The sequence below is a fragment of the Garra rufa genome, chromosome 11 (genome assembly GCF_049309525.1).
Source record: "Garra rufa chromosome 11, GarRuf1.0, whole genome shotgun sequence".
Lineage (NCBI taxonomy): Eukaryota > Metazoa > Chordata > Actinopteri > Cypriniformes > Cyprinidae > Garra > Garra rufa.
Genome location: NC_133371.1, coordinates 3,268,681 through 3,289,859, shown reverse-complemented (window position 1 = coordinate 3,289,859; position 21,179 = coordinate 3,268,681). Strand labels below are relative to the sequence as shown.

Below are 21,179 nucleotides of genomic sequence, written 5' to 3'. Positions count from 1 at the left end.
CAAAGTAAGGGTCAGATATCAACTAAATAATCCCAGCTAAACAGCTGAAAAGCAGTTGTAGGAGAGGTGAGGTTTGTTGCTGGTTCTTAGGGTCTCTCATTGGTAGTTGTTGGGTGTGTGGCACTGGTTTACCTTACAAAACAAACAGCCCCAGAGTCAGTAACACTAGAGCTCAAACTGGGCCCGTCGCCAGCCACCACACATTCCACCCTCGGCCATTAAAATACCAGAGCGAATCAGAGTCCTACACCAGCTCACAAACCCATCAAGTTCTGTTTAAGCCATAGGGCAAACCCTGAATGCTTTTGGGGTAAGCCACAGTTATACACCTGGCATCTGAAATGAAAGAAAAGTACTAGACTTTTACATTTCGTAAGAAAATTTGAGTGTAACGGCGCAAGACTCCATTTGAAGTTGCCAGGCTGGTCCTGGGGTGTTCTGTGTGATTGCTAGGACATTGTGAGTGTTTTCTGAATAGCTTCTTACTGATACCACGCTCACCTTGAAGTCAGTATGACATACTGGTACCTAAATGTGACTCAGGTTCTCCCTTCAAGTAAGTCTATTGGCCTGTCCCAAAACTAGCACTTGCGTGTACACGTCAGAAAGTGCACAAGACTGTCCCAGATTTGAAAAATGCTTAAACCTCAGTGTCCTTAACACACACTATTAAGTCAATTTAAGGTCATGCGATCTCTAAATCCATAAAAAAAAACATATATATATTCCACCATTCATGTTCCTGCCCTGAAATCGTGAGAATTCCGGGAACACTTTACGGTGCAAGTAAAATCAATTAGATATTACATATAATTACATTTTGAATGTGCAGAGATGAGTATGCGCATTTTGTAAAATGCCAAACCTTATACTTAAGTTGCAGGTTTGTTTAAATCCCTGATCGTAAGAATGAGCAATAGTAATAGCAATGCTTATAAATATTGTTTTGACATTTTGATCTTCTCTCTAAGTCTTTCTCCTTTGTGACTCACATGTGCCCAACCATGTTTGATCATTAATGTCTGGTGTGGTGGGTATAATATAAACAATACAAGGGTGAGGCAAAGACACAGAAAGCGAGTTTGAGAGAAATAATCAGGGCTCAGACTGTGCTCGGGCTGTACATCATCTTGACTCACCCACTGTCAAAAAGGCCTCTGCTTGGACAGAGCCAAGCTCACGGGATGCCTTGCATGCGTACTGACTAACATGAGCGGCAGTCACAGTCTGGACGTACAGGTTGCTGCTGCCAAGACGAGACATGGTAAGGTGGGCAGCCTTGTTAACTGGCGACCTGCCCGCTGCTGGGGGCTGAAGTAGCAGGGTGGAATGTGTGGTGACTGGACCGACAGAGTTGTATCTGCGGCTAACGGGAAGTGGCTTTCCACAAGAGAAAGCTATAGAGTAGCCCTCCACATAGATGTTGCTTTTAGGAGGGAACAGGATTATGGGCATGGAATTTGTCACCCTATGAAATCAAAATGTGACTTTTGTGGTCTCTTAGTTATTTACTGAGGTCATTCATCTGTATATGTACTCTAAAAGGTGGATGAAATGAACATATTTTTATATAACAGTTCGACCAAAACTACTGCATGCGACTATGAAAAAATATTTAGGAGCACCATTCTCTAAAACAAAGTGTAGAGAGGGTGTAAATAAGAGATTCACTGTGGAGTGTAGGGCTTTGTTGTTTATAATGGAACTCTGTGAGATCGCGATTACCTAAGATAAGTGAAAGTTTTTAATGATTTTTAAGAGAGTTTGTAAGTGAGATATTGATTGAATACAACGGTTTAATAAACAAGAAGTTAATATTAAGTGACTTACATTGTCTGACTATAACACTCTTGTCTGATTTGGCTCTATTTCTTCGTCAAAAATTGTCACAACTGAGCCTCTGAGCATCTCCTTTCAAACAGCGTTGTTTCGTTTATGAATGAACGATGAATGAATCAGCCGTTCGTACGAATCAAAGTAATGATATGGTTCAGGAATGAAATCAGTGACTTGCTGCCACCTACTAGCAGATTGTTTTATTTTTAAAGTATCTTTTTAGATATTTAAATAATTTAATATTTCTGTATTCATAATTTTATACTGAAAACATTAATCTCAACATGCACTCATGCCATCTCAGAGCCTCATTAAGCATGAAAATACACCTACAAGCCACTTTTGTGTTCTTTTGTGCCACCTCTAAATACTGATTTAATTTGATTAGTAACTTATTTTTATTCTACTTTTATTCTTAAGAATTTAAAAAAAAGCTTAAATATAAATATATATATAAAAAAATTGACATAACAGAAGACATCCTTTTAATAAAATTGCCAAAAATGTCATTACAAAGGTAAAACAAAATTAACCTGTAAGTCACTTTAAGGAGTCAAATATCGCCTCGTAATGGGAAGGGAAATTTTTTATTATTATTAAATCAGACTTTTTTATTATTAATTAGAAGGTGCTCCTGAAATTTTAACTACTCCTAAATTTTTCACGTTGCTAAGCACAAGTGCTCCTAAAAAAAAGTAAGCGTACAGCCCTGTATAATGCATTTAACGGTGAAATACTGATCAATACTCGTTTAAATCTTGTTTAAATTTGTATCCAATCAAATGCTTTCTGGAATGAGAAAGCCCCTCCCTCTAATTCCACCTGCCTTTGACCAGCAAAAGCTAATAACAAATCACAGTTCATGGTTTTGACAAACTAAATTCAGTTGGCTACTAAAAATACAGGAAATTAAACTGCTCAGCGAGATATTTTATGGGGTCAACACAAGTCCAATCAGCACCCTTAGTTATATCTAAAGCATAAAATCCACAATGTGTTTTCCCAGACCCAGAGTTGATCACGTCTAACAGCGTTTCTTCTGTTTCCAGCGGCCTTCGGATCACGTATCCATCTCAAATACTGTCGTTAAACATAAACAACTCTGCTTTTACACTGACCTGCATTTTATCAGTGCGAAATAAATCACCCTTGTAGCTGAGCCAGGAAAAAAGCGATACGAGCCAACATTTGGAAAAGACCTCCGTCATGTTTTATCTATTCTGAAGTCTGCATATCTCTAAGCTTATCAATCATGTTTGGAGACAGAGCAAGGCTGAAGAATAGCCTCAGAGGAGGGCAGGGAAGGGTTGTGTGTTTGAGAGAGATGTGAATTAATAAATATAGGGCTAGTTGTGTGTGATGTTGACAGCTGGGTGGTCTGGTCCTCGTCATAACCTTGTGTAGTTACTCCTTACATTCCGCTGTCCAAGAGCTTATCCCCAACAGCACGCACAAAGCTCACTCTCACAACCTTCTCATTGCCAGCCAAATACACCCACCCCAACTCCCCCTTCTCCAGCCAAACTCCAGCTAAACTTTCTGCCCTGCTGGAAGGATATACTGTCCCAACTCACTGTACGGTCAAACCGAAACCAATATCTTATGTACTAAAAATGCAGATTTTGGTAAGCTTAATAGGTATGTTTACCCTATCTTCTGCTAGTAAAATTCTGTTTTGCCAGTTTTGTTGGGGTGTTCTGAAAGGTTACTATAGGAAGCATTACAGCATTATTGTCTCACCTGATTGGACACTAAGACTTCCTGCCGACTGTGCAGAGCTAATTCCATTGTCAAACAGGCATTGGTAGATTCCCTGATCTTGAACCATTACTGAAGAGATGTGAAGGGAAGAGCCAGCGATTTGGAGGCGGGGTGAAGATGTGAGAGGGGTGGAGTTGAGAAGCCATGTAATGTTGGGGGTTGGACTACCACTGGCAGCACAGGTAAATCTCACAGAGGAGCCCACAGTCACAGCCTGATCTGACAAACCTTGCAGGACACTTACTTCTGCTGTAAAGAGAGGAAGAGTGCAGAAGTTATTAAACAGAATAAATAAGCAACTATTTCCATGAAATGAAACAAAATGGCAATGCTAGCATTTGTTGTGCAGGTGTAAACACTTTCTAAACAAGTTTCCAAGCTGGACATCATGTCCTATTTTATTGCACACATAGCAGGAAAAGTTGAAATGAAACCTTGGTAGCATAATGAGATATTAATACTGACTCCTTACCAAGCACATTCACAGTGTAGTTGACACTGACCACAGCTCCACGGTCAGTCAGAACAGAGCAGCAATAATGTCCTCCATCACTCAGTTGTGCGTCATTTAAAATCAGGTTGCTTTGCAACAACATAAATTTGGAGCTCAACGAAAGCTCTGACCCATCTTTAATCCATTTAACCTTTGAAGAAAGGCTTACTGATACGACACACTCAAGGGTCAGAGATCCAGATTGGTCCACTGTAAGATTGCGAGGGGTGACAGGATAGACGATCCTTACAGGCGAAGGGCTTTCTGAATCTACATGAAAAGAAAGAGTGCAATAGCTTCATTAGTTTTCTTCACATTACACCATCCCTTCCATAAGAGATATTACCATTTTTATTTACAGTATGGAAAAAGCATCTCAGAATATGTAGCTGCAGAGAAAAATTAAGCATATGCTCAACCAACCTTTGACTATGAGTTTAGTGCCATGAGCCTCTACTTGAGTCTCTCGGGTTAGAGGATTAGAAGCACCACACTTATACATGCCCTGATGTTCTGAAGACACTGACACAATCTGAAGGTTCCCGGAGGGCAGGATTAAATACTCGTCTGAAAAACAGACAAAAGAAACAAAAAAATGTACAACTGTATTCTATGTTTCTACAGGTTTTGGCATTTGAAGCCATCTAGTCTGTACCTGTAGACTGTTCCAGCCATTTCCCCCGTATCCGGAAACGTGGCAGCGCAGGTGGATTGCTGCGAGGAAGTGGGCATTCAATAACAGCAGTGTCGCCTTTATTTACAGTAAATGTCCTCCGATGGGTCTCGGCAAACCCCTCAATATCTGAATGGAGAAGAAATCAAAGGAGTGCACAATTATTTCAAAGCAACACACCTAAAAGAACCAGCTGATTGTCCTGCTTTTTACATGGCTATGTATTAAGTAAACTAAATAAGCAAACATAAAATATGCATATTATTTTGAGCTGAAGAAGGAAGGATATGATAGATATGAAACTAGCTCAGCTAGTTTTGTAAATGGTTACCTTATTGTACAAGCGTTATACAAAGAATGTGTGTAACCGATCAGAATCAAACATTTGTGAGAGCTGCGTAATAAACTGCATTCATAGCAGCAGCAGTTCACACAAAGACCTTCTGTCAAAGAGGTGTTTATATTGGATTGTGAGTGGCAGAGAACATGTGCTTTCCACTGAATAATGCAGTCTTATCTGCAACCCTGATCAGGCCCTGGGTCGACCGCCGGGGGGTTTGCGTCCGATAGGGCGCCCTTCCCGGCATCAGCTCTCGGGGCGACACAGGAAGCCCCCGGGCTCATTAAGGATACTGCCGAAGAGGTGTCTGGATAAGTGCCAGACTGAAAAGAAAGAACCATTTCCTTCCCCTCCAACACTCATCTATGGTTGGCCATTCTAACAGTGTTAATGGCTCGAGAAATCCGCCTTCTGATACTTCCTGTCTTTCTTCTCCAGTGACCTCTTTGAAGTGCATTCTTGTAAGAGTGTTGTTCTTACAGCTGCGCTGAAAGTGTATTTGTCATAGTATGCATGCGATCAAATGTGCCTACCTGCAATGCGCACTTGTGCGTGCCGGCTGATGATGGTGCCCGTCTCAGACTGAGCCAAGCACTGGTAGGAGCCCGTGAGAGCTGGTTGGAGAGATGACAGTGAGAGGGAGCCTGGACCAAGCTCCACTCCAGATTGGTGACTAGGGTCTAGCGGTTGACCCTGAAACAGCCAGCTGATTCTGGCGGTGGCTGGACGCGCTGTGCAACGCAGGTGGACCACACTGCCCTGCTTCTGTACCACAGAGAGAGGCTCCACACGAAAAGAGAGACACAGGACAGCTGAAGGAGAGAGACAGGGGAAACAAAAAGAAAATAGATCAACAGACCATAATCCATAAATATTCTTCTTTCAGCTTGCTGAAAACATTAGCTTGGATCATTGCATGTTATTTCTCTGTTTGCAGGTTTAGGAGTGTTACTAACATGGGCAGTTGAGGAGCAGGGTATGACAGACACATAGCACAGCGGACAATAATCTCAGGCCACTGTCCTCCATGACGCTGTTTCACCTCTGTGCACAAACCTGGGGCCTCACACACACCCCCTCCAGACACACTGCACACCTGAAACGCATAAAAACAATTCAGAAACATTAAAAACTGTCATGGGCAACACAACATTTGAAAAATCTAAACATGGTCAGTGACAGTTCATTCAACAGCAATGACAACAAAGGCTATTACTGGCAAAACATGAAATGGACATATTTGACACATTTTATTTTGATTGTGGTAGAAAAGCTCTTCCTTAATTCTGTAAAGTGTATTTAAATATGGTGAAATGTGTCAAAGAGCTGAGCTATTTCAGAATTAGTGATCAAATTTCCTGAAATAATGTATATATTAAATTACAGTTGTTCTAAGTGGTTTAAGTGCATCAGGTTGATATGGTGTCTCTACAATATTTTGGTCCAGTGCTTGCCTTTAGTGTAAGACTTAATGTTTTTATTTAGCTCATATTATTATTATGCAATGATAAAACCACAAAACTACTTTGGAAGGTCACAGCACCCCATCTCTCAAAAAGCCACCCAAGTGCACACAGCATTCATGACTACAGTGCAAATGACAAAGGATGAAGTGTGCATGGAAGTTTAATACTTCGGGGTTTGTTCGGATCACTAGAGTTGAAGTGCCTCAACAAGCAAAAAAAAAATAAAAACAAAAACTCTTTCTACAGATCTTTCTATATGTAGCTAGCTGAGAAGTTCATCTTGTAGGAATTACGAAACCTAACATTTCACGGTTAATCCAAAACAATACTTTTAACCTTTAGGACTCATCCCTTATACTCGCCTTGATCTTGCACAGCCATCCCCCTAAGAGAAATTTCTTTCTGCTGATCTACGACCCATTCCCACAGAGCGCTTCTCTAGTGAAACAGAAATTCCTGAACTTCTACGCCCCCTCACCCACCCTCAACCTACAATCCTTCTTCTCCCTTGCTCTCTTTTGCCCCCTTCACTTATGCCCGTCTCTGATGGACTGCATTCGAGAGTCTGCTTGTGGTCTACTCTTAATATCACTATCCTGTCACAGTGCACTGCTTTCTCACAGACTCACTGTAGCCTGAAGAGCCTGCACATGGCGTTCACACACTCGCACACAGTCTCAAACGCCCTAAAAGAAAGACGAGGGGAGCGCCCAAAGGGTGAGAGACAGAAAAGAGTGAAAGGATCGTAATTAGGAGCATTCCTCCTTGCTTTTGAACCCATCCCTCCCCTAGCGCCAGTCCTCTGTATCTGGGCCGCGTTAATCCGGAGGGCCTTTGATCACAGGCTCCTGGTCTGTGAGTGTAGTTTGGGCCGGGGACTGACAGACAATGGTCGCCCAGCTGTGATATTCACACTGTGGGTGCCATGGGGCTCTGTGCCCGGCCCAACATCAGCCCAAAGGACAGGCCACTCGACTGGGTCAAATTAAAGAGGTTATGTCTGGGTGAGACCACTAAAACTGAACAACTCTATGACAGGACACACACGCTCAAATTTACTCACACTCAAGCATACTAATACCTTCTCCTGTGTTGCTCTTCTTTAGCAGTGCCTGCTATGATGTACATCTTAGGACCAAACTAAGAAATGGATTCTTTGGTCAGCCACCTAGCAATGATTTAGAACACTCCATAATCTGCCCTAGCAAACATTCATTGCAAAACAAGAGCACATTAGCAATCATACTGCAACACCCGGTCAACTACCCACAACACTTTCGTGAGTGCTGGATGTAAAAAATTCTAGTTAACAGTTGCATTCTAAACAAATTTGTTATCCCATCATTCATTTCAGCTGCAGTGGCACCTGAAAACACTTTTTGCAAGCATCAAACATGCATATACATTCATATCATCTCCCCCGCCCCCTGCGGGACCACTCAGAGGAAGACGGAGTAGGAAACACAGGAAATAATAAACTCTCCCAGCCTCCCGCTCACGCCCCCTCTAAACCCAAATGTCAAGGGTCAACGGAGACCAGAAAGTCAGCGGGTGTCTGGCAGTTGTGGCCCCACCCCTTTGGGGTCACCCCAAGAAACAGGGTGATAAAAGAGTCTGCACTTGACATGCACAAAATACAGCATGACATGCAATGAGGGAGTGAGGCAGAGGGGCCTTTAATAAATCTACACACTTCTGAAAACATGGTTCGTCAGCCCAAGGATTCTAAGGGTAACGTGTCTTGTCCACGAGTCCCAACAAGCCCTCTGCAGTGCCCCTATGCCATCAGTGGAAACAATCTTCTCACTCCCAGAATAATAATATGTAATTACAACAATAACAACAGCCTTGAATGAAATACACAGACAAAAATGGGCAACATCGCCCCATGTGTACATAGAAGGTGATGGTATGTACCCTTGGAAGGGAGGGCATAACCCTGGATCAAGATATCTGGTGTCAGGAGTGATGCTGCGAGTCTTGCTATCTCTGCAACAGATCTGGCATGACGAGGAAACACAAGCATCATTCCTGTGTTTTATCTCGGTGCCTTTCTTTTGACATCCGCCTGTATGTGCTAGGCTCAGGGCAGAGAGACACTTTGTAGGATATCTGCTGTCCTCCATCAGAGAGAGAGAGAGAGAGACAGGCAGCTACTACTATATGCAGGCAAGAGAGACAGAAGGGAATTGGAGCAGTCTAGAGCCTTCAATAACAGAGATATAAGTATAGAGAGAGACAGAGCGGGTAGCGGAGTGCTGGGACATGTCTGATAGCAGAAGGGAAAGGAAGTCCCCTATACCTGCAGAAGACCTATATCATTCAGGCCACATCAAAAGAGAGGATTCAGGGCAAAGGGAAAACAGTGCAAAAAGAAGCAAGGGGCTAACAAACTGAGAGAATTACAACATTAACCTGACAGTGCCTCTGTTTATGTAACATCACTGTACTACAGATGACTTGAGCAAGAATGCTTGCTAATGCAGTTATTGAACCTATGACTGAAAAAGCTTTACTCTTGGTCATCCATTCCTTGCTGAAAGAACCTGCCTAACCAACTAGAAACCTTTTCAATATCCCATTAGGAGATACATTTTACAGCAACACTCAAGCATATCTTGTGGGCAAGAGCATGCTGTTCTCCAACAAACCCAAAGTTTTAGCTTAAACTAGATATGAGCCTGATGTGGACACTAGCACGACAGCGTCCCATCACAAATACAACATATGCTGGTCAGCAGGGGTATTTGACTTACAGGGCAACTGTTCTACTCCAAAGTCTGCAAATGTTGTGGAAGACATCTCCTACATGCCTCTCTCTCTATTCTGTTTTTACATTTACAAGCGTGATTGAGGACTTTCTCAAGCCAGAAGAGAAGATTCACACACACTAAGTGTTTTTCTGAAAGGCTTCCAAAAAGCTTGATCTAACAGCAGTCCAACAAACCCACAGGCAGTTGATGATCATAAATCTTATCTTATCAGTTGTCAGAGCAAAAACTGTTTTTCCTTACTGTTTTCTCTCAGGAATGAGGGAATAAGTCCAGGGTCAAACCTGAGACCCTGCCAAAGTTCAGGGAACGAGGACAAGGCTTCTCGGGGTGTACAAGAGCACCCATCATTAAAAATAAAATTTTCTGCAGTTTTACCAAGACTATTCTAGTCAGTAGACCATGTGCATTACAGAGTATCCTTACTGAAAATAAAGATAGCTCTGACACCCTTATATCTGTATGTGACACACAGCCTCTGCAAAAACATGAAATGCTGGGGCAATCTTGCAGAAAGATGGATGCAGTGTAAGCAAAAAATAACACAGGATGACAGCAAGAAAAATAAACAGTCTGACAAGCCCCTAGGTGTGTGTGTGTGTGTGTGTGTGTGTGTGTGTGTGTGTGTGTGTGTGTGTGTGTGTGTGTGTATATAAAGGGGGAGGGAAGTGGCACCTGCAGTCCTATAAAAAAAGGTGTGAACGAAAAAGAGTCTTTCTCTGCAGGTGGTGCTTGAAGTGTCATCTGCCCTCTGCCATATTGAGTAAACATGGACAAAAAAACCCACAGGGCTATAGAAGAACGGGTCACAACTGGTAAAAAAAATGGAGGCCTGAACTTCACAAACCTAGCAAAGGAAGATCCACAAAATGAATGCAAATGCCTGTCTTATTAAACAGACAAATGAGTCACTGTATAGCTATGGTCATTAGAGAATCTAGAAAATAACCAAAAACAGGACACACAAAAAGGCAAAAACATGAAGGGCACGGAAAAAAACAGAGAACAGAAGAACAGAGAGGTAAGTTAATATCTTTTCTGATAGTCTGATCTGACCCTATGTGGTAAAGTTGATACTCCTGCTGTATCCTGAACCTGTCCACACTCGCTCCCCACAAATGCTGAGAGGAGCCTCTTTCCGCACATTCCACAGAGAGAGAGGTGAAGGAGAACAACAAAGAAGTACAGAGGTTACAAAAATAAAAGAAAAAGAAATATATGACAGAGACACAATAAGAGAGGTGGAAGTGAAAGGAGTAAACCCATCAAAAGGGAGAGAACAGGAACAGGAGGCAGGAGAGCGTGAGGAAGGGAGTGCCAGTGGGCAAAAAAGGATTCATCGGGAGGTGAATACTTGCCAAACCTCAAAACAGTTTCCCCAGATAATGCCTGACAAACAAACTCATACTGTGTGAACCTTGCTTGTAATCCTCCCAGTCAACTGATAGTACAATGTCTTGACTTGGTGCAATAAGAGAGGTCTGGCAACCAAGATAGTTTAGGAATCGGGAGAAGGACTAAGAGATTGGAAGAGGGAGTGGGAACCAAGAACCAGTATGGATGACCCGAGTGAGGCTTAAACAGACTACTATTGGTCCAAGTGGCAGGAATGAGGGCAGCTCCAGGCCATGCAGATGGGACTAATGAATGGAAATACTGGGCCTCTGAACTGAGCAGTGATTAAAGGGAGCAGACATTATTAAAAAGAGAGAGAGGAAGAGGAACAGGAGAGAGTGAGAGTCAGAGACATCTGTAAGGTACTGAGCATTAAAAAGGGAGCATTTGCTCTTTTCTTTTACCATGAACAGAGATGGAAATCAAACTGCAGTTAGGCAGCGCTTATCAGCATTCAGAAGACTGCAATGCCAAAGAAAGGGCAAACAGAGGTTAACCTTCAACCGCTCTAATTTGGTGAAAGAGTGTGTGAGTATGTATGCTTGTGAAGAGGCATTACATTAGGAGCTTGATGCTACTTCCCAAGACTGGTCCCCCAGCTGTAAAACGCAGCTTGTCTCTGTTGACAGGAAATTGTATCAGAGTCTACATAGTGCAGGCAGCCCCGGGGTGAGATGCTCGTGGGATGACGGGCCACAGCCTGGACGACCATGGCGTGGATAACAGTAAAAGGAAAGATGGGAGGGGAGGAGAGAAGACAGGAATGAGAACAGAGGCCCCAGGGATCAGACAGTCACCTCTAACAAAGCAATGTTTACCAAGAACACACACATCTCCTTCCCGCCTCTCTCCTCCCGGGGGTTCTCAGCAGAAACAACCCGGTCTACCTCCGCCTCCTTCCCATGAGTGCCAGGCCTCAGACCAGGGAGACAGTGCTAATTCCTGCCCCGGGCAGCTTGGCCCTGGTCACAAACACTCCACACACAGATCGCCCGGTGAGATGGGGTGGGAGGGAGACCCTTAGCCCCAGTACAGTACAGAAGAACCCTCCTAATTGGAGTTTGTTCTGTGGCGTCTTGTTTGCCTGGGAATAGGAGGAGGAGGTGGTGACAGAGGAGGGGTGCAGAGGTAAGGGGGCCGTTTCCCAAGGTTTTCAACAACAGGGATTAGGCAGAGGACTGAAACTCAATAGGGTCGTCTCGGACACTGGAAATGGATCTCAGGGTATCCCGCCGCACAAGGCCACAGTCAAAACTGCGGAAAAGCAACACGCATAACTAACAACACTCACAGTATTGTGGGAGCTACTGAATATCCTTCCAGCTGAGTTCACAGCTACTCAGAACCCTCGAGGAGACGTTTGCACACAGGAAGGGTAATTCTAATGGAGAGGAGGAATGTTACAGACAGGAGAGACAGAGGTTCTGTCTGCCCAGAGGGTGTGCTGAGAGACAAAGTTGATAGGCAGGCTGTGCCAAGAGCGTCTGATTCATCAGCCAAGCAGTGGAGGATGAGAACGAGTGTGTATGTGTGGGGGTTAGAGTTAGGCAAAGCATTGGATGACTTCTCCTGCACAAGCACTCAAATTCTAAAAAACAGTAACATGTCAGAGCTGTGGCCTAGTTAAATCACAGGCTCCAGACACATTGAGCTTTGGTGCTTGTGTGGGAAATGCAGATTTTAATGTTGACTCTTCTCCGTTCCTTCTAAATTCTCTTAAAATTTAAAGACAGCATACAGTTTTTGATAGGCTGCAGAAAAGTTGGAGGCAGCTAGAGGTTTTCCATCTACTGTCTGCATATCTCTGCTCTCCTCTCCCTCTCTCTCTCTCTCTCTCTCTCTCTCTCTCTGCTTCAGCTCAGATTCGGTCCTCCCTAACCCTCCTGGATTCCATCACCTCTCTGTCACTATGGCAACTAAGCTGGACATACAGCTACACAACAGGTCCTGCTCAGTATCCCGCCGATAGGTCTTTGGCCTCCGACCAAAAGCACTCACAGGGCAGGGACATATATTAGAAGCTGCGATTCAAAGCATGCACAAAACAAAAACAAGACGACAGCAGGACTTGAAATCATCCCTGGCAAATAATGAAGACCAAGAACATCACTGTAACATTCATGCTGACCAAAAACCCAAGAGTGTAAGAGATAACTAGATATGCAGTACAAATCCAATCAAGAAAAAAAAAGGTAAAAGGATCAAGATTCATTAGTTCAAGGGTATCATTCTGTGCCTTTTCAACCATTGGGGTTTCCCAAATTGAAAAATTAGCCTCAAAGAAAAAAAAAAACAAACAAGATGTAAGAGGCTGTGAAGGCTGAATTATACTTTCTGAGTGTGTTGAAAACCCCCCAAAAACATAAGGCCAGCTCTCTGCCTTGTGTGTACAAGCTTGAGGGCTCTGAAATAAATATCCACTCCAAACACTGCCTCTGACTGAATCTATTTAGGTTGTCTAAATGTTTATCTGTCTTGTCTTGTAACCCTCTACAAGCCAAGAGGTCATGTTTTCCAGTGCTTCCAAAATACCAAAACAAATTGTGTGGTGTGAGTTCAACAAATGTGCTTGTCTGAATTGCTATCACTGGCTTCATGTCAAAAAGCTGAAGTCTTCGTCATGTTCAGGCTTTAGCCGTTCTCTTATCCTGGTGGTGAGCAGATTCTGAACAGCGGCATAAGACGGTGCCAAGACCGACATAACCTTAATAAATTGTCAAAATAATAATAATATGCATAAATAAATGCATTTTCCCACTACTGGAATGATAGTGGTAGCACACTGGATTCAACAGATGGGGAGCGCTTATAAAAGGCCTCGTTCAGAGCACCAATGGATGAGGTTTTACAGTCACAGACCAGGAAGCCTGTTTGTCTGACAATCATAAATATTATGCATCTCCCATCCTGTATCGTAATCTAATCTGGGTCGCTCAAAAGAGATGGGTCAGAGGCGTAACAATGCAGGGCTTTCTTTGGGCTTACCCTTGTAATTAATTCCTGTTTCCTCAAGCAGTTGAAAAAGACTCTATAAATGACCGTTTAACTTTGTTCCCCAGAGGGGCTGCCTCTTCCCGCATTGCGAGGCTCAAAATGGCACTTACAACCACAGGCCTCACAGTAGTAGTACCCACAGCGCCTGAGGCTCTGATCCACCAGTTATGCAGTCCTTCCAAACAAACAGTCTGTTTGTCAGGAGCAAGGGGGGAGTCAGCGGTGGCTGCTTTTGCCTTAATATAGTCGTGCTGATCTGTTGCCTGGCTTGGGCACTGGGCTACAGTGAAAACCCATGTCAGATGTCGCTTATGGGCTGCAGAGTTTGAAATAGAACTCTGTGGTGTAGCAGGGCCGGTACCAAAGCAGAAAAAAGGAAAAAAGATACAAGGAAGAGTTCTGGCTGCTCTTGAGGCTGAACTTAGAACAGGATCTAGAGAAGAAGGGTCAGTTCAGGAAGCCTCCGAGCAATGAATCTTGAAAACAGGAAGGTGCTGAGGATGCAGAAAACCCCTCCTACAATCTGCAAAGGGTCAGGGCTCCCCTGTCTTTTTTAAAAGTGGGAACTGTCAGCAATGCGTAAAGTTCAGAAGTTCACCTCAAACATTACCCAAGGCGAGGATTCTTTAATTGTCATATATGTTGAGAAAGTCTATTGGGTTTATTTAACCAACAACAGCTAAGCATGCACAATTCCATTTAAAAAAAACATGCTTATTTAAAGATTATAAATTAGCAAATACCAGACACACCAATTTTAAAAGGATACTTGAGGTTTCTCAAAAAATAAAAATAAATAAAACACACAAGTTCCTTTAGTAAAGGCATGGCAACAGTGTTGAACGTTGATACAAAAATCTCAGATGTGACAAACTCAACAACCTCAACTGAACAACACATATGTGAAGAAAAAAAAAATTAAAATTGCTGGTCCCCACTGACGTCTATAGTATTGTTTTGCTCCATATACTATTGAGTCAGTGGGGACCAGAAACAGGTTTAGAACAACTTGAGGGTGATTAAATAATTAAATAATTAAAATTTTATGCTTTAAATGACAACTCATCACATGAATAAACTTTGTCCACAGTTTTGCTGTTATCACTTATAGGAGTCAAGGGACAACTCTGATGCACTAAAAGCTAGACTATTGGAATTGACTGTAATCAATTGATTAATTGTGCATAAAAACTAGGGAGTAGGTTTTAAGGATGCGTCTACATTTTTGGTTTAACTCTAAATACATTAAAAGTACAGTGGGCAATGAATCACAAGAAATAAATTCTTATTGGTGCCTCAGACCAGTGGGAGACGACCTTGGCGTCTAGTGAATTCCATTGTGTTAGGATCATCTTTATAGAGCAAAATTTGCTACGATCCGCTTAGCGAGAAACAAAACCTGTGCGATACACCATTTACCCAATGCACATAACTGCTGGACGGTATCCATCACCACTACCAGGGCCCTAAATCACAGCAAAGCTTTGGCAGCCAGCCGTAATCCCTCTCCAGTTCCTACGGCACTCCAGAAGGACGACGGCTGTCAGCTAACCCGAACTAATGAGACCTGGACTTCAGGGATTAAAGGCAATTATTCCGGGTGGTGGACCGACACAGTATCACTGTAGTTATGGTATGTGTAACGTACCATCATGAAATCTTCCAACTCTATCAAATCCTTTATACTGTTCGAAGCTGGACGCCATGGTCCCAATTAAAAAACAAAAACCTCAAATTTGTTTGGTGGTTCCTCTAATCAGAATGGGGCCGATTAAGTACAGAGTATAACAGTTTGCTTGCCACACCGCATGACCACATATGTCCTGTCTGCACAGAATGAAATTTATCCATCATAAATTCACAACACAATGTATTTTGACTACAAATGTTAAAATATATTTAAAAAAAATGTCCTTATTGTCCAGCCCTATGTGAAACTATATTACTTCATCTCACCATCTACAGCCAACAGCTAATCTTGGAATGGCGCTGAGAGCAAAGATCATAGCCCCAAGCTAAATAAACCTTCAAACCACACTGCCCAACAAAATCACTTTCATCCCTCTCTGCCCAGGGCGGGGGTAATAAGAAAGCTGCCTAACATCTGTTGGGCAGCAAAAGCAGGGCAGAGGATGACTCCCTAAATACACCCTGAGTGCCCCGTCACCGATTCTCCAACTTTCTCTCTTTCGTTCCAAGTCTCACATGCCAATACGCCTAGGCTGTCACTCAAAGCTACTTAAACACATTCATCACTCACTTATAATTTGCATTTACATTCTATGTAACTGCCCGCAGCCCAAACAAACATAGATGGAATTAAAAAAAATTGCACAAAACTTCATCTGAATTGCTCAATCCACTTCTATAAAAACTCTCCAGCCTATTCTATCCCCAGAGTGATCTCTCACAACAACCACAGTCCTTACTACAGAGAGAGGGTTTTTACTTGCCCGTGATCTAAAGCGGTGCTTCCAACCCACAAAGTGCGACAAAGTACGACAGACCACCAGAATGACTGGAAAGGCCATCACTGGGTCCGAATCATTACACATGCTTACATTCAAATTGGCCACTTAGCATACCTTTTCAACAGCCCCATGTGTTTATCATTACCCAGAACCCTTTAAACGGCCAAACATTATTCTAGCGCTCTAAATAGAACTGCAGCGTTTAGCTCCAGCCTGTACTGGATAACCGATGCCCTGCTAATGATTTATAAATGCTCGTAATTAGTGAAGGAACACTGATGGGTCATGACTTTAAAAATCACAAAATGTCATCAAGTCATTTAATTGGGAAACTAAGAGGGCTTGATCACAAACATGAAAATGGAGAAACAAAAGCAATTGAAGATAAGTACTTCTCTACCCAACTTATTTAGAAAGATAAATGCTAACTTGAGTAAAAAAGAGTGACCCTAGACACTAGTAATCAATCAACTAGAGGATATGAATTAACGGGAAACGCTCGCTTGTCCCCCCTCCAGGACGTATCACAATTTGAGAGTCTGAACGTGGGTTCTCTAGAGGTGCCCACCTGTGGCCCGAAGCCTCACTGAAAAATATTCAGGATGATGTTTTCTGGAACGTCAACTCCTCCAGGTTCTAAGTGCAGCCCCTATGTAAGAAAAGTCTGTTTGAAACAGTGGAAGCATACGGGCATCATTACAATCCAGTAGCAGACAGAAAATGGAGATCCCATCTAAGATGTGGGGGCTTAATAAACACTATCAGTAAATGATCAAAGCTACTGGAGGAAAAGGACCAGAAACTTTGTTTCATCCTTTTTTTTAAGCTGATAAATAATGGGGATGGCGCAATTTACCATTAAGGTAAAATCAAAGATACACATTTCCTATAAGCTACACATTTCCTATGTAGCTTCCCAAGATTCAAGCTACTAAATTTAAAGCAGTTAAACCACAGTAGTGTTAGCTATGGTACTAAGTTACTAAAAAAAAGTAGCTCATTACACTGACATTACAAAGAGTGGTATTATCTTTTATAAATATATAAACATCCAATTGTTTCATCACAGCTGGCAACAAAACAAGGGTTTCTCAACTAGAGTGACAGGATTAAAATTTAACAAATATGTTTACACTAAAAATCTAAAAAATGGAACACACTACTTTTAAAATAAAAACCAAAAGCATTCAAGACACCTAATTTAAAATGCTGGAACTACAAAGGTGCATTTACATCTTAACAAATGAATTCCTCTGAATAAATTTCCTCTCCTACATATTAAGTTTCATTATTATAACCGCTTCCCGATTCTAAAGCCATAGCACTCTAGGAATACTCTTTGGGAAAAGCTGTTACTGGAAAAGCTACTGTTCTGAAAATAGCTGAGCCATCAAAAGATTAGGTTATTAAGTCTCTAATAGCTCTAATACCACTAAAGACAAAAACTACTTCCTAAAATGAAGGGAAAAGAACTGCCTGAACGACAGAGAGACTTGAGAACAAACTAGAAATACAACCAACACAACAAAACTGGAATCTTCTACCACCGCAATGCATTTAAAACACAACTCGAGCTGCATATATACCATATATTTGCGGTTATGAACTCTAAACATTGTTTTATCTCTAACCAGAGTGACAGGAAACTATTTCGACAGCTCCAACTGTGCAAAGTAAGAATTTGTTGTGCAGTGATTATGATGAGATGACAAGCATATGTTTAAGCCATCTCTCGCCACGCTTTATTCTGACAAGATCGTCTGAAAAATGAGAGACAGAGAGAGCCAACAGGTGAAAGAGAACAAGCTGGATTATACGTGACCGAGCTCAACATTCCTGCTTGGATAAAAATAAAGACATGATAAAAGTCCTACAGTCTCTCATCCTTCTGTCTACGCCTTTCACACGTCCCATAAAATACCGCAACATAACTACACAGCAATTTTCAGCTAAATCCATGGGGTGATAAAAAAAAAGCTGTGAATGTAGCAAAAATTACAACTGAAAGAAAGTCACATACATTCTTACATTCATTCATAACACTTGCCTTTTCCTGGAAAGCACTTTTTTAAACTTTTATTGTGCTGGTATCTTGAGATCTCTCGGTCTCTTTCTTTCCCGAGCAGAAAGCATGAGGGCTTTGTTACCCAGCAGTCATGTTGTCCTAACCTCTCTGATCACACAAAAGACACTCACATGCCACATGTAGGCATCCATTTACGCCTCTTTAGAGGCAGAACATCAAAAGAGTCATTACGCCCACAGGAGGAACAATACACAGATACAAACCTCTATCTGCTGCCGGAATCATAAACATCAGTATGCAAATGAGCAATCGTTGTTTTTAATAATCTACACTAACCTATGAAACACAAGTACACTGTTACTATTATAAGACAGTAAAATGAGTGAGTTAGTTACTATACAGAAAGTTTCACCTTTTAAAAGAGAGGTTTTTATACAAATTTATACACATTTGCATTAAAATTATTTTACATCAAATGATGACAGTCTTTTTCAAAAGCTTGCAAAAAACACATACGCTTTTACTCTGTTCATACAGTGAGAAGACCAATTTCTATAAAATGTTACTTAAATATTATATAAATATCTAAAAATACTAACCTATATTTTAATCTACAACAATTTCGGCTGTAAAGGTCGATCGGGTACTAACCCATGGATTCTCTATTCTGCGAAAGGTGCTATTTATTTCTTTTTTTTACAGTTTTTAATGTCTTTCAATCTAGTGCTATTTGTTTTCCAGAACAAAAACCCATGGGTTCTGTCTCACAGGTATCTCATTTCAAGGAGCCAAGTGTTTGGGGTCTGACGAATACATATTGGGGTGTTTGTTTTCACGAAGAAATAGCTTTTATCAAACTGCAACGTCTTGCTTCTTTCCATGTTAATCAAGACGTACAGTTAAAAACCTATAAATTACGCTAAGTGGATGTCAACTTGAGCACTTCAGTGGAAAGCCAATGAAAAACAGCACTATGTAAAATGATTACACATTAATTCAATGTTGCACTTATATACAAAAACATGCAATTAATAGCCAAACGTTTCCTATAGGAGACTCAAGAGCTTATGACTAGACTAACAATCCAAACAAAAAACTTGTCACAGAAGGAAACTTGTCCAGTAGTTTAATGTTTTCATATTTACTGAGACAAACTCTACAAGTGGCCCCAAGGCCAACAGGAACATCATGTTGTGTTTATACAGTTACAGTTATGATTAAAGTCACTGTCAGAAGAAGAAAAAAAACTAAAGTCAACCCAGTCTCAAAGAAAACTAAAATGGTTTCATTCATGGGAAAGAAAGTTTTTTTAGCGTGCAACTTTTACACAGGAACAGTCTGAACAGTCTGACTCTAGATACTATGTTTCAACACACTTTACACTTAAGGAAAAGTGTTCATGCATTCCAACATAAAATCTTTTATATTTACACTTAAAGCTCATTCTACTTTAAAAACCTTTACAATTTCAAAATGTTTAAACTTTGTTTATACACTTTAAACTTTGTTTCTGCATATATTCGTTATATGCGTTTCTTTTATATAGCCCTTTAACACTCAAATAGTCTTGAACTTTATTTTCTACAATTTAATTTTTGTTTCTACACTCTTTACATTTTGGAAAAAGAGGTATGTATGCCTAAACAAAACTTTTTCACTTGGTACTTTACACCTATACATACGCTTTGACATCTACACAGTGTAGTCGAGTTTGTCGTAAAGCTTTTCCACATTAAATCTTCGTCTGAAGGGAAAAGGGTCTTCATACACTCTCAAACTAAACAAAAAGTCATTTTTAACACTTTCTCCCTGTATGATGTTCACAGTGCAGACAGCTGCGTCTCGTGCAGGATAAATAAGTGAATGCACATTAACTTTTCACACTGTTACACTTTTCAGCGGAAGACGCTCCATGTCCGTAACAGTAGGTGAAGACTCTCTGAAGTTTCTTACCTTTTACAAGAGGGCAAAAGCCTCGGGCAGGCGGACACACTAGCAGCCAAACACATTCTCTTCATGGCAGATCCGCACGGGGCCCTCCATTAGACGCGGGCGCAAAGTGCAAAACAACGGGGAAAAGAGAGTAACGATACGCCGTTTCACTCGCTCGTCCCAGACTTACAGACGCGTGAACGCCGCCGATTCCAAGTACGTACTCAAGCCTTCAGATCCCGGTGAAGTTCGTAGTAAGTGAACCCTGCTCGTCTAACTGTTTCACTCTGTCTTCCCTTTCCCCTGCACACGTTCACTCTCTCTCTCTACTACTACTACTGTCTTTTTCTACACACACGGAGAGAGAGAGGGGATCATATTGCTCAGCAGCTCGTCAGAGCAGGAATGTTCCAGCCCTTCAGCAGCAGGGCAGAGCTTCAGTATGCAGGGGGTTGCCCTACTGCCGGTGTGTGTGTGTGTGTGTGTGTGTGTGTGTGTGTGTGTGTGTGTGTGTTTAATGAATATTACCAACATACCCACCGCCTGCATCCCTACGACCATCCTCATCCTCAGCCTGAATTAGTCTCTGACTGAAATGCTTTTTACTTTAGCATTTCCTTACATTTAGTTCAAAATGCGGAGTATTTAAAATACATAAAAATGTAAGTGCAATAAATGTAACTTAAGTGTAACTAGAAAGTCTGTTTTGTCTCATATAACCAATGGTCAATATAACAGTTATATATAAAATATATAAAAAGTCTTGAATGTATCAGAATAGTCCTTACAGACATTGAGAACAAACATGTACAAATGTCCAAATTAAAACAGTCATTCTTGAGAAGTGATACAAAACAGGATGCAAAATGGAAAAAATAAAACCTTGTACTCGGACAAATAAAACTACATTTATGTATCTTATAAGCTACTGAGCTATGCTTTGATACAACCTCACAACTTTTCTCTTTTTTTTTTAACAAAAATAAAGGTGCTTCACGATGCCATTGAAGAAAAACTTTTT

General features: G+C 41.6%; 1 protein-coding gene across 1 annotated transcript in view; it reads right to left on the bottom strand.

Moving 5' to 3' along the window:
• cdon (cell adhesion associated, oncogene regulated) overlaps positions 1 to 20,551 on the bottom strand; it is a 49,236-nt gene extending 28,685 nt beyond the window's left edge. The window contains exons 1-7 of the mRNA XM_073850294.1: positions 20,180 to 20,551; positions 6,060 to 6,199; positions 5,637 to 5,915; positions 4,746 to 4,892; positions 4,514 to 4,657; positions 4,070 to 4,360; positions 3,577 to 3,846 (exon numbers count right to left, since the gene is read on the bottom strand). Coding sequence (XP_073706395.1) covers positions 3,577 to 3,846; positions 4,070 to 4,360; positions 4,514 to 4,657; positions 4,746 to 4,892; positions 5,637 to 5,915; positions 6,060 to 6,132 — 1,204 coding nt within the window. The 5' untranslated portion in view covers positions 6,133 to 6,199; positions 20,180 to 20,551. The remainder of the gene's footprint in view (positions 1 to 3,576; positions 3,847 to 4,069; positions 4,361 to 4,513; positions 4,658 to 4,745; positions 4,893 to 5,636; positions 5,916 to 6,059; positions 6,200 to 20,179) is intronic.
• Positions 20,552 to 21,179: the final 628 nt, after the last annotated feature.